The 12,152-nt window shown below is 36.4% G+C and overlaps 1 protein-coding gene across 2 annotated transcripts in view; it reads right to left on the bottom strand.

The window, feature by feature from the left end:
- Positions 1-12,152, bottom strand: part of CNTNAP2 (contactin associated protein 2) — a 758,846-nt gene that overhangs the window by 373,722 nt on the left and 372,972 nt on the right. The window contains exon 5 of one of the 2 annotated variants that reach the window (XM_090136789.1): positions 1,424-1,627. In XM_090136789.1, the coding sequence (XP_089992915.1) occupies positions 1,424-1,627 (204 nt within the window). Of the gene's footprint in view, positions 1-1,022; positions 1,133-1,423; positions 1,628-12,152 lie in introns of those variants that run through there. The other variant, XM_090136788.1, reaches the window with a different exon arrangement.

The following is a 12,152-nucleotide window of genomic DNA, read 5'->3' as shown; positions in this document are numbered from 1 at the left end:
TCTGGATACTTGAAGCTCTGGATGTACTTATGGGCAACCTGCTCTAGCTGATTCTGCTTGAGCTGGGGGATGGACGAGATGACCTCTAGAAGTCCTTCCAATCTCAACAATTTTGCAAGTTTCTGAAGATGAAATTATAGCTGAGGCAAATACAGTTCTCCCAATCCCCTACCAATCCTTTCCAACAAGTTTCTAACAATAATATATTGTTGATCTTCATTTTGATTTTACTTTCATGTTATCTCACACAAAGTGGGGGGACATAGGACAGGAAGTAAAAAAGAACAACATAAAAGGAATGATGAATATTTTCACAAAATTAAATTATGTGGCCTGCCATATCTGAAGAAAAAGAAGGATATAAGTTCTTTTGAGAACTGCGGTTTAACTTGTCACGTAGCTAAACATCACACAGCCATTCACTCTCTCCAGACTCCCCCTTTCCATCCCAGATGGAATGAGGGAGAGAATTGGGGAAAAAAAAGAAAAAAAAAAAAAAAACAGGAATTGCAGGTTGAGATAAAAACTATACACTAAGAAAGAAGAGGAAAATGGGAAGAAATGCAACTATAAATATATAAATGCATACTTTATACAGCCACAGTGCAATTACTCTCTACCTACTGACCAATCCACAGCAATAAATACAACTCCCTGCTGACCTGTGGCCTGCCAGCAATGCAAGTTCTTACCCCATACCAACCAATGCCCAGCAACCCTCAAGGGGTGTCTGTCCCATGTCCTGGCCTTCATCAATACTAGAGCACTTCTCCACCAGTCCAAGTCAATCTACATCCCCATCCCCCTTCAAACTTAGTTTACAGGTCTTTGGATGAGCCCTGCTAATTCCTGTTCCAGAACCCTTTTGCTACTGTGAAATAAACCTTTTCCATGTATTACTGTCAGGTCTGGTGTCTTATAAAACCAGCCATGATCAAAGAACTCAAAGCCCTGCCTATAGCATCAGTCTTGTAGCCAGGCATTTATGGACTGGATCCTTCTATTCCATCCCATGTCATCACCTGAAAACGAAGGGAGGGAAGAGAAAATAACTTGTGCCCCAGACCCTTTCACCAACTGTCCCAAGGCCTTGAAGACTTTCTTCATTCCCCTCAGACTATGGGATGCAGTTTCCTCCCCATCTGTGGAAGATCAGCAGAGGGTAGTAGTCATGACCTTCTGCATGTCATATTTTATAGAATAACCCTTGGCCTAATTCTGGCCACCTGTCCTGGCTCCACCCTCCCCTTGCAGTCATGCGTATAGTGGTGACTTCTTTTTCCCACTAAGTGGCCTGTCCTGGCTTGGCCATGGACATGCTCCCATGACTAAGCAAAAGCCAAGACATCTTTATTTCAGCTGAAACCAGAACAAGTGTTAAAAAGGACACAAAAGCATACAAAAAAAAAAAAAAAAAAATTACCTAAATTTAAATTTAGAAAAAGTTTGGCTTTCTTGAGTTCCAAGGTGATATAGTCTCCTTGTTGTCCTTCTCCATGGAAAATTACACCTTCACTTTCAGAGGTCTTAAATTTCAGAGAGATGACATCTTTCAATGTTTTCATTTTCTTGTTCCTGAATCTGTATGGTAGCACTACGTGGCCATCAAAATTGATAACATCAGCCCCTAATGAAGAAAAAAAAAAACAAAAAAATATAACATTGTTTATGAGCGATTATATATTCCAGTAGCTATTGGAAAAACAGATACGTTGTATGTAGATTGTATCTGAACAGAATAAAAACTTGTGCAAGTGCAGTATGCATTGCAAATATATTTTCTATTGACCAAGGATTATTCCTATAAAAAGTAGGAACGAGGAAGGGCATAAGTTTAATTCATAGGATGTAAAAAAGCAGCATCAGGAAAACAAATACTGCCACAGTACTAATTTTATTCTGACTTTTCTTAAATGTATTTGCTTTCCTATGCATTTTCTTAACTAGTTGACAACTTCTGAGTTATCATTAATTACTCATATTATGCCTCCTAAAATCAAATATATGCATCTGTGAAGACTGTAATCACTAAGACATGAAACTAAAAAAATTGTGTAGGAGTTTTAAAATATTTTTCCTTGCCTTGTTCAGTTGTATATAGAAATGTTTGATAAAATTTAGCTTCAACTGGTCTTGAGAAGAAAAAATTCTATCATTTGGACCAAGCTTTTATCTAGGTTTGGTTTTATTCAAAATCAGGGAGGAAAACTGAGGGATGCAATGATTATCTTTTAAAGTTAATCCAATATTCATGTAAAAGTTGCATAATATACTACAAAATTTGATATATTCTTATTTTCATTTTTTTAAGAATGAGACAGAATTTTTCACAACTTTTTTTGGATGCACGGTCCAGAAGTAATAGCTACAGAATTTCATTTCAATGAACAGGCATACTTCTAGTGAGTTTTGAATCTTCTCTTTTAAAAACAGTTCAGTAAAAGACTGCAAACATATAGATCTTTAAAATTTTATAGATTTCTTTAATAAAACCCTTTAAAAGCCACTTAACCTGTGACCAGTAACTAGTGCTCTAGCTATTATTTCTATGAGTATTTCCTCCTCTCTATTCACAACTAATAATTTAAATTCTTTAAAAATAATTCTTTAAAATGTTGATCTTTTTAAAGAAAAGAGTCTTCCCCACTTATATTCTACGGAAGCGTCCACTGTTATTGGCACAACATATTAGTATAATTCATTTCATGTTCTGAATTAAATAAAAAATAAAATTTATCATAAATTCTTCAATTACATCTTCCTTATTTTTGCCTGCTTCTATTGTGTGCCTATTTTCTTGTGTGACTGCTTGTAACTTTCTAAAAATCCTAACTAGTTTTTGTTATCATGGTGGAAAGTAACTTAAATCTTTCAGACCTTCTCAAAAACACACAAACAAAAACATTCCATTGTGCAGTTAGTGCAGCAGAATCTTAAAAAATTCCATTATAGCATTTTGTACATGATTAATATTACATATAAATGATTAATAAATTGTATATATTTCAGTTCAAATTTAGGTAGTCAACATTATCCGCTATTATGTTAAAAAAGTTGCCTTTGTTTTTGGCAACATATGTCAGACATGCATTTTAAAAAATGCTTACTTTGAAGTAATTCTTGAAATATTATTTTTCATCCAGATTCAGTGAAGCGCCTATAGAGATGTCTACAACCATGCCTAAATGTCTGGGAATTTAGGGGATACCAAAATGATCTGCTGAGTCAATTTTTACGAGTTCTGAGTCCTCAACTGCTATCAAGAGACTGCTTATGTACAGCATCAATGTAGGCTTCTTTTCACATTCTATAATTTCCAGGAACATTTTTGCAGTGATAGAAAAGTTATCTGAGTGTCAGAGAAAAGCAAGCTTCATGATGTTTATTCTTTACTGAAAGTATGTACAAACAGAACCAATGTTTCATTCTATTTCATTGTCCAGTCACAAAATCCACAACACATCTTCTATTCATTAACTAAACAACAGTCAGTTGGGATCAAGGCTCGCAGTTATGTTTATTAAGTGCCTGTCCATACATCCTTTCACCATTAAGCAAAGTGAGTTTTCTGATATACGCACCAACACATTATGTTTCTGTCCTTCAGGATTTTTCCAGCTAGACCAGGCATGTCCAACCCATGGACTGTGGACAACATGCAATCTGGCGCAGCCTGTCAAGAGGCCCAGCCTCTGCCCCTCACCACCATGGTGATTAGTCTTCTTAACCTACCTGCCTGGTCTGGCCCTAGGTGCTCACCCAGAAACAACCACACATAGATCTGCCACTAACATCATGTTGACTGAAACCAGGAGCTCAGTGTGCAGGTAAGTCAGGTTATGGCAAATAATTTTATACTATTTGATACTTTAGCCAAAAACAGTACTGCAAACAGTGAAAAACATGCAGTCATGCTTTCTGTTTTGATAAAGGAATTTGAGACTATATTTCAAGACTGATGAAAAGAATCTTTTTTTCTTTTCTTTTCTTTTCTTTTCTTTTTTTTTTTTTCTTTTGTGTACTCATGACCCTATTTTCAGTTCCCATAAATTACCTGCAAATTTTTAAATGTAATGTGTAGAGTTACAATCACATATTTAACTCAAACATTGATCCTGTCTCTTCATCAGACTTCTGTAAGACCTCTCTTAGCAGAGACAAACATTCCTTGCTTCACCACCCCATCTTATTCATGTCATTGCTCTCTGATTGTACATAAATTTGTGAACAACAGTTATCAAGGATGAAGCACAGAATGAATGAAATTTCATCAAAAGTCTCTCACTAACACCTTGAGAACTCACTAGGAATTGCAACCACTACTATAAAAACAGACTTGTGCATTGATTTCACAGAAATGAAATCAAATATCTTACTAGTTTTATGGTTCCCCACCCCCCCGCCCCCTTTTTAAAAATTAAAAATTGAAATGTTTTGTTACTTACATACATAAACTATATTATATATTTTACAAGAGATGCTCCAAAAATAATGCCTCCTGCTTTATTGTGTTGGCCCATGGTGACAGAGACAGATGTTGAAAGTGTGGTAGTAGAGGCTGAAACTTCCTGACCATATTCCATCACATTTTGTGTGTGACAGATGGAAGCAGGATGGTGGTCTGACAAAATAACCTCTGACACAGACGTGCATAAGAAGCAAAGGTGGATAATTCAATTCCTCCAGGTGGAAAATTGGCTCTCATTGACATTCACTGGTGATGACTCAACACTGATGAACACCAACAGTGGATGTGAATACGAGTTGGTAGGTGGTAGATTTCAGCAATTGTGACAGCTAGTCTCCTCCTCTGGTGCAGGTTTTTACAAGAATGGCCTGTGGTTTCTTGTTCATCCCTGGTGAAAATACACAGCTAGTGGTGGTGATTTTCTTGAAAAAATAGTATTATGAGGCTGAGAATTTGCTCTATCAAATAGTGTTATTATGCTCTTTGTAACTGTTGTAGTTTCCATGGAGACATTACTTGCAGTAACCTACGTACATGTAGCCCACAAAAATTCCTCTTTTCTCAGAACATACCAGGCAAACCAAAAGTATGGAAACCCATGCACCAATCACTAATTCATAGGTCACTCTGAAAGTAATGCTTGCTATCTAGTTACATCAAACTATAATAGAGGTTTATCTAGACATGAACCAGCAGTATGCCCAGGTAGCCAAGAAGGCCAATGGCATACTAGCTTGTACCAGAAATAGTGCTGCCAGCAGGAGCAGGGAAATGATCATCCCTCTGATCCCTCTGTACTAAGTTATAGAGAGGCTGCATCACAAGTACTGTGTTCAGTTTTTAGCCCCTGACTAGAAGAAAGACATTGAAAGCCTGGAGTTTGTCCAGAGAAGGGCAATTAAACTGGTGAGGGGTCTGGAGCACAAGTCTTATGAGGAGCAGCTGACGGAACTGGGATTGTTTAGTCTGCAAAAGAGGAGGCTCAGGCATGACCTTATTGCTCTCTACAACTACCTGAAAGAAAGTTGTGGCAAGGTGAGCGTCGGCCTCTTCTCCTTTGTAACTAGCAATAGGACTAGAGGGAATGGCTACAAGCTGTGACAGAGGAGTTCAGGTTGGATGTTAGGAAAAGCTTTTTTTCCAAAAGATTGGTCAAGCACTGGGATGGACTGCCCTGGGAGTGGCAAGTTAGATCAGAAAAAGGTAATACTTTCTTTCTCTACTTGAAACAGTCATAGGCTCCACAAAATTCTTCCTGTGGAAGTAAAAGAGATTAAGAAGACTGAGGGGATAGATTCTATAGTGCAAGTTTCCTCATGTCTCTCTATGACATTGTTACTCTACATTCTACTGGAGTAAAAGGCACCTACAGAGCATTTTTATTTCATGTTATTTTTGAACACAATTGATGTAATAGCAGCTTAGTATCACCAAAATAGACATGTCACATCACTGGAAGGTTTTCAGGCTCTTTCCAATTGCCTATATATATATGTACAGATATATATTAATATGTAGATATTTTCATGGATCACCTCAACCTATCATGACTTCCACAGCATTGACTTCGCATCCTATGAAGGAGGTCAAAGGAAAGAATTTAATTTTCTGCTGTTTGTAAAGTCCCCTATGTAGAACATATCACCTTTCCCCTAAGATCAGCTGGTAACTCTTTGTAACATCAGCATAAGTTACCTTGACTGTCAAGCATGTGACTCACATCTAATCAAGACTTTGACTAGATTTTTGTGGGTTTGTGGGTTCTCAATACGTAGCTCATGAAATACAAGTATCCTTTTCATACCTGGATCAGTCTTTCAGTCATGCAGTTATGTTCTTTTCATTATCAATTTACATAAATTAATATCACACACTTTAACAGAGTCAAGTAAAAGTATCACATATTTCTAAAACACGGCCCTGAATATTATGCTTTGAAATCATTCAATTAAAAAAGAAACAGGATTAATCTTTGATTGAGTAGCTTTCTTTTATTCCTAGCTAAGCTACCAGCATGTGCACTGGCCTATATAATAATTCAATATAATAATTCACCTAAAGATTACATAGCAATTATGTTTAAGAGTCATTATGTATAGAAAGATGGTAATGACTTATGTTCCTTCTACAATGACTCTCAGCTATTTAATATCACGATAATAACCATGACAAGAAATGGTACTTAGACAGTAAAACATATTGTTCCTATAATTGAAGCGTAAATATATAATATTTTTCATCCTTAGTCACTAAACTAACTACCATTAATAGGAAAGAGACAGTATATAAGTGTATACATATATGTTTATATATTTGTTTATATATTTACTTAGTGCACGAGAGAGACAGGAAAAGAGGAAGAGAGACAAAAATGTGGTAAGATAGGAAAAAAGTAACTGACAATATTGAAAATAAATATATGCATTTAAATAAGAAATATAAATCTAATTACTTTAAACCTGAATTCTCCACTGTTGGATTTCCTGAGATATGGATAAGCACTATTGACATGTTAAAAATACAACACCACTTTCATCTGGCTAGGAAAATGTATTAGCCCTTAATCCAATACATTTCTGTGATGCCACATTTAAGCAGTTTTCCTCTGAAGAACAATAAATCAGAATATCTTGAAGAAGGTGTTAAAAAATCTGGTGACAAAAGTGACCCCAATTCCAAATCTCAAAGGAAAATAAGTCACCACCCACAGTCTTATTAACTTATTAGACTTGGGTAGGCTTGTTCAGATATTTTTTGCCGTATACTTGTGTCTACTTGAAGAATTTTGTAAATTTTGGTCAGTGAACAAAATCTGTAAAAGAGATTCCTTTTTGAATTCCAAAATAATTCATTTAATTAATTACAAACAATTTTGAATTAGACTCAGACTCCAGAACTTCCCTATTTCCTCTTTTTTCTGGTGACGGAAGTGTAACTATATGTCATGGTTTTAGATTTTTGTTCTCAGTATTCCACATCATAACATCATGTAGTACATGTTAAAGCATTAATGCTCCTGTTCCATGCATAGTAGATACTTCGGGGTACCTGTTTTAGAAGAGAAGAAGAACTATATCCCCCAGAGGACTGCTCACTGTTCTGTTACCATTTCTGCTCAGTGGGAAAAATAAAAACCATTCGTAGATCTCTTGACTTCCCTTTTTTGATTTTCTGGCTCATCTCTGCTCCCAGCCATATCACCTCAGCTTAATTAGAGTAAGGCTTCTATTTTTCAGACACTCTCACTTTAGTTATTAGCTTCAATTCTAATTACGTTATATTATATTGTATTATAGTATGTTATCTTGCATTCTGATATCTTATTTAGTAAATTAGTTTGTTTCTCCTCAGATCATTGCCACTGTGCTGTTTTTAGACCCATCTCCCTACCTTTTCCCCTTTTCCCAGGGCTTGGATTCGCAGGTTCCCCTGCCTCATTAGTCTATTACCTATGTTAGTGTCTGAAAACTGCTAGAATAGAAGTAGAATAGTGCATAGAGGTGCTCATTCACAAAAACTCAACAGTGATTTCATAACAGCTAATTTAGCTACTTTGATAAACGTTACTGCCTTGAATTACTAAAAAATTCCTGCTAAGAGCAGGTGTCAGTGAATTTACATTGGACAGAATAGCAGTGTACTTTCCAGAGAAATGCTTGTGAATATATCTGAAATCAAGCCAACAATATTCATAGGAAATTTACCATTCACACATATTTCAAAATTGCCAATGGCTTCTACACGATCAACTCTGCACACTTCTTACAAAACATTTCACTGGGATTAAAAATATAAAGGTTCTGTACTAATGATTGCTGGCAATCTTAGGTGAAATTTTTCTCACTTTTTTCACTTACATTAACTCTATTTCATCTGACATACTTTTTAGATTAAAACATTTTTAGAGTGAGGATCTTCACTTTCAGCATTCTTTTCTTAACATATTATGTGAGCCTTATGCTGCTGTATGGGCACTAATGCATATACTAATTCTGTATGACTAAAAAGCATTAACCATGAATCTATCCTTTAAAAGCATCTATCTTTCAAAAATGTAAGATGTATCAAAGAGCCTCTCACTGGGCTACCATATTCCACACACGTACAGTATTTTGTTGTTGTTATTAATCACGGGCACCAAAATATCATTATGAAAATTTAAGCACATAAACAATATATTATCAACATACTGCTCTGATGACCAAGAAGGCCAATGAGTTCATTGAAAAGAGCATGGCCAGAAGGTCCAGGGAGGTGATCTTCCCCCTCTGCTCTGCTCTGGTCAGGCCTCACCTGGAGTACTCTATCCAGGTCTGGGCTTCCCGGTACAAAAAATGCAGGGATCTCCTGGAGATAGTCCAGCAGAGGACCACAAGTGACCTGGAGAGTCTCCCCTTTGAGGAAAGGCTAGGTAACCTGAATCTTTTCAGCCTTGAGAAAAGAAGACTGAGAGGGGATCTTATTAATGTCTATAAATATCTTAAGTGTGGGAGTCAAAGGGACATGGCCAACCTCTTTTCAGCAGTCCATGGGGACATAACAAGAGGAAATGGCCATAAAGTTGAGCATAGGAAGTTCCGAACCAATAAACAAAAGAACTTCTTCACAATGAGGGTTACAGAGTACTGGAACATGTTGCCCAGAGGAGCTCTGGATTCTCCTTCTCTGGTGATAATCAAGATCTGCCTGGACACCTATCTGAGTAGCCTGCTGTAGGGAGCCTGCTTTGGCAGGGGGGTGGACTCAATGATCTCTAGAGGTCCCTTCCAACCCCTATGATTCTGTGATATTTTGACAAACAAATTGATTTTTTTCCCTCCTCAAGCAAGGGGCACTGCTCAAAATCATAACAAGAAAATCTCATATTTTGATATTATTAATGATTGATGACTAATTGCCTACGCAGAAATTACTTCAAAAGGTTCTAATCTATTTTTTCCAGGAAATTCAGGTAATGTCAGCATGACAACACATCAAATTTGCCATTGGACTCTTTGCAGTTTGAATCTCAGTACCACTAAGTTAGCTGATCTCATGTTGGAGATACATTACTACATCTCCTTCCACCATTAAAAACTGAGGAAGTTATGTCCCAGCACATCAGCCAAAGAAAATGTCCTTTTTTAAATTTTCTCACAACCAGGGAGAGAGCCAAAGGTAATGTGTTTGAATGTTGTCTTTAGGCATGACAGTTCATTTGTGAGGACATGGGCACCTCACTGGCTTGAAATCTGCTGCAGTTTGACATTTCCTTTATTATTTTTTTCAAAAGGCAATATGTAGGCCATAAGATGGATGGGACAGAAAAACACCACATCAAATACAGATGCATTTTGCATATACTATGATGAATACTTCTTCCCGTTTGAAAAGAACATCATGAAGAAAAATGAAATTTAAGTTCCCATTGTGTGATTTATTTCCACTGCACTGAATATGAATCTTGTTGTACATCTCAATGAATTCAACTTGAAAAAGAAAAGAATTACATTTGCCATGGTGCTTGAAAATTGTTTGTATTTCTTTCTATTAGATAAAATGTATACACAATATTCAGTATCAAAGTAGTAAAGGCAAACATTTTATTCATATACTTTAGAAACCTGCCAGAAACCCTCAAAATAAATCCGTGAGGATATTCCCTAAGATGGTGAGAATGCTGTGCCAAGTTCTGAGTGCAATATCCACTGGAAGTGCACCAACAGCACTTGACACATTCCAATGTTTCTATGAATCTTGAAGAACAGGCTTTTCCTTATTTTTTTTCCTATTGATTCCTATTTCACTGTTGTTATTATAATGCTGGTATACTATTAAGAACCTTATTTTTTTCTAGCTTTTGTTCAAATTTGTCTCTAAAAGTGGCTCCAGAAAATCAGTTAAGATGAATGATATGAGACATACTTGATCTAAAAAACTCTACTTGTTAGGGAGTTAGGGAAAAAAAAAAAAATTCCATGGGATCATGTTTTTCTTCCATAATCCAGTAATTTATTTTCCTGAACAGCTAATTTTTCATTTTTTTCCCAATCATAAAATCTCCGAGATCTCTGTTTATTGTATTAATACTTATAAAAACAGGAGTATTTTGTCCTAAGAACCTAATACATGGTGCATGCCGCCTTCTCTTTGAAGTAAGTTTATTCAAATGGCTAAATCAGAGAAAAAGAAAAGAAGGTGGTGCTGAAGGTTTGTTAAATCCTGAGACTGAACATGTAGTTCAAAGACAGGTAAAAATATCTTCAGGATGCAATTTAAACTGCTTAGTTTTCATTTTCCTGAAGTTACATTATCATGAAAATTATATTCCTGAGAAAGGGATGGGCAACATGAGAAGAGTACAAAGAAGTTGTTAGGATATGCAGGGAGAAAATTAGAAGGCAAAAGCTCAGCTTGAACTCAACTTAGCCTTTGGGGTAAAAGAAAAGAGAAAACTTTTTTACAAATATTATTAACAGAAGAGGACTAAGGAGAATCTCCATGCTTTATTGGATGTGTTGGGGAATCTGACAACTGAGGATAAGGAAAGGCTGATGTTCTCAATGCCTTCTTTACATTTGTCTTAAAATGTCAGACCAGTTATCCTCAGGGTACTCCCTCCCTGACCTGGAAGTCTCAGAGACGGAGCAGAATAAACCCCCCATGATTTAGATGGAAACAGAGACCTACTGCTCCACAGTGACTAGTTATTGAGGTCAGATAGGATCCACTCAAAGGTGCTGAGGGAGCTGGTGGAGGTGATAGCCAAGCTGCTTTCCACCATCTATCTGTGGTCCTGGTCAGCTGGACAGGTTCCAGAGGATTGGAGGCTAGACAGAGTGACTCCCATCTACAAGAAGGGTTGCAGGGAGGATTCAGAGAACTTCAGGCCTCTCAGCCTTACCTTGGTACCAGGAAAACGTATGGAGCAGACCACTGTGAGGGAGATCACATGGCATGTGTGGAACAACCAGAGGATCAGGCTCAGCCAGCACAGGTTCATGAAAGGTAGGTCATGCTTGAACAACCTGATCTATCACCTAGTGGCCAGAAGATTTCCCTGCAACTGTGTATGTATTTATTCTTCATTGTGAAACCTAGCATTTGATTTTACCTCTCAATGGGAAGAATATAATTATGCTCTGAATCCAGGTACAGTAAGGAACTGAGTTTACTTGAAAACAGATAGTCTTTGTTTTCATTATTTATTAAAAAATAAATTGGAAGAGCTTCAGGTCAATAAAAAAGGCCAAAACTGACTCTCTCATAGTAAACAGACAAAACAGATCTCAATTCTTATTAAATTTCTGAACTTACTTCTATGAAAAAACAGCAAAGAAAGGAGTTGCACCATCTCATAAAACATTTTATTTACTCCGTGAATAAATGAGCCATGTAATAGACAAACCTATCCATAAATACTTTAAGTGTATGTCTGACTAGATGGAGACCTTGATTAAATATTTACATCCGAATGAAAACAGGAAGATGCACAGTTGACCCATGAAATATTCAGTATTTCTCTTTTTCAGCAGATATCACTAAGTTTAATCTGATGCTATGTAATCTTTCAAAAAACATCTTTTAATGTTTTAATGCTCTAAGAAAAGTCATTACTAATGGCTAATTTTTTCTTCCTAATTCACATTCTTTATTCTTTCTTCATATAATTATTCTTAAATGCCTATTCGTCACTTCTTACACC

This window comes from Phasianus colchicus, chromosome 3, assembly GCF_987193195.1.
Source record: "Phasianus colchicus chromosome 3, bPhaCol1.hap1.1, whole genome shotgun sequence".
Classification (NCBI taxonomy): Eukaryota; Metazoa; Chordata; class Aves; order Galliformes; family Phasianidae; genus Phasianus; species Phasianus colchicus.
Note: the sequence above shows the minus strand (reverse complement) of the source record. Positions and strands in the feature narration are given on the sequence as shown.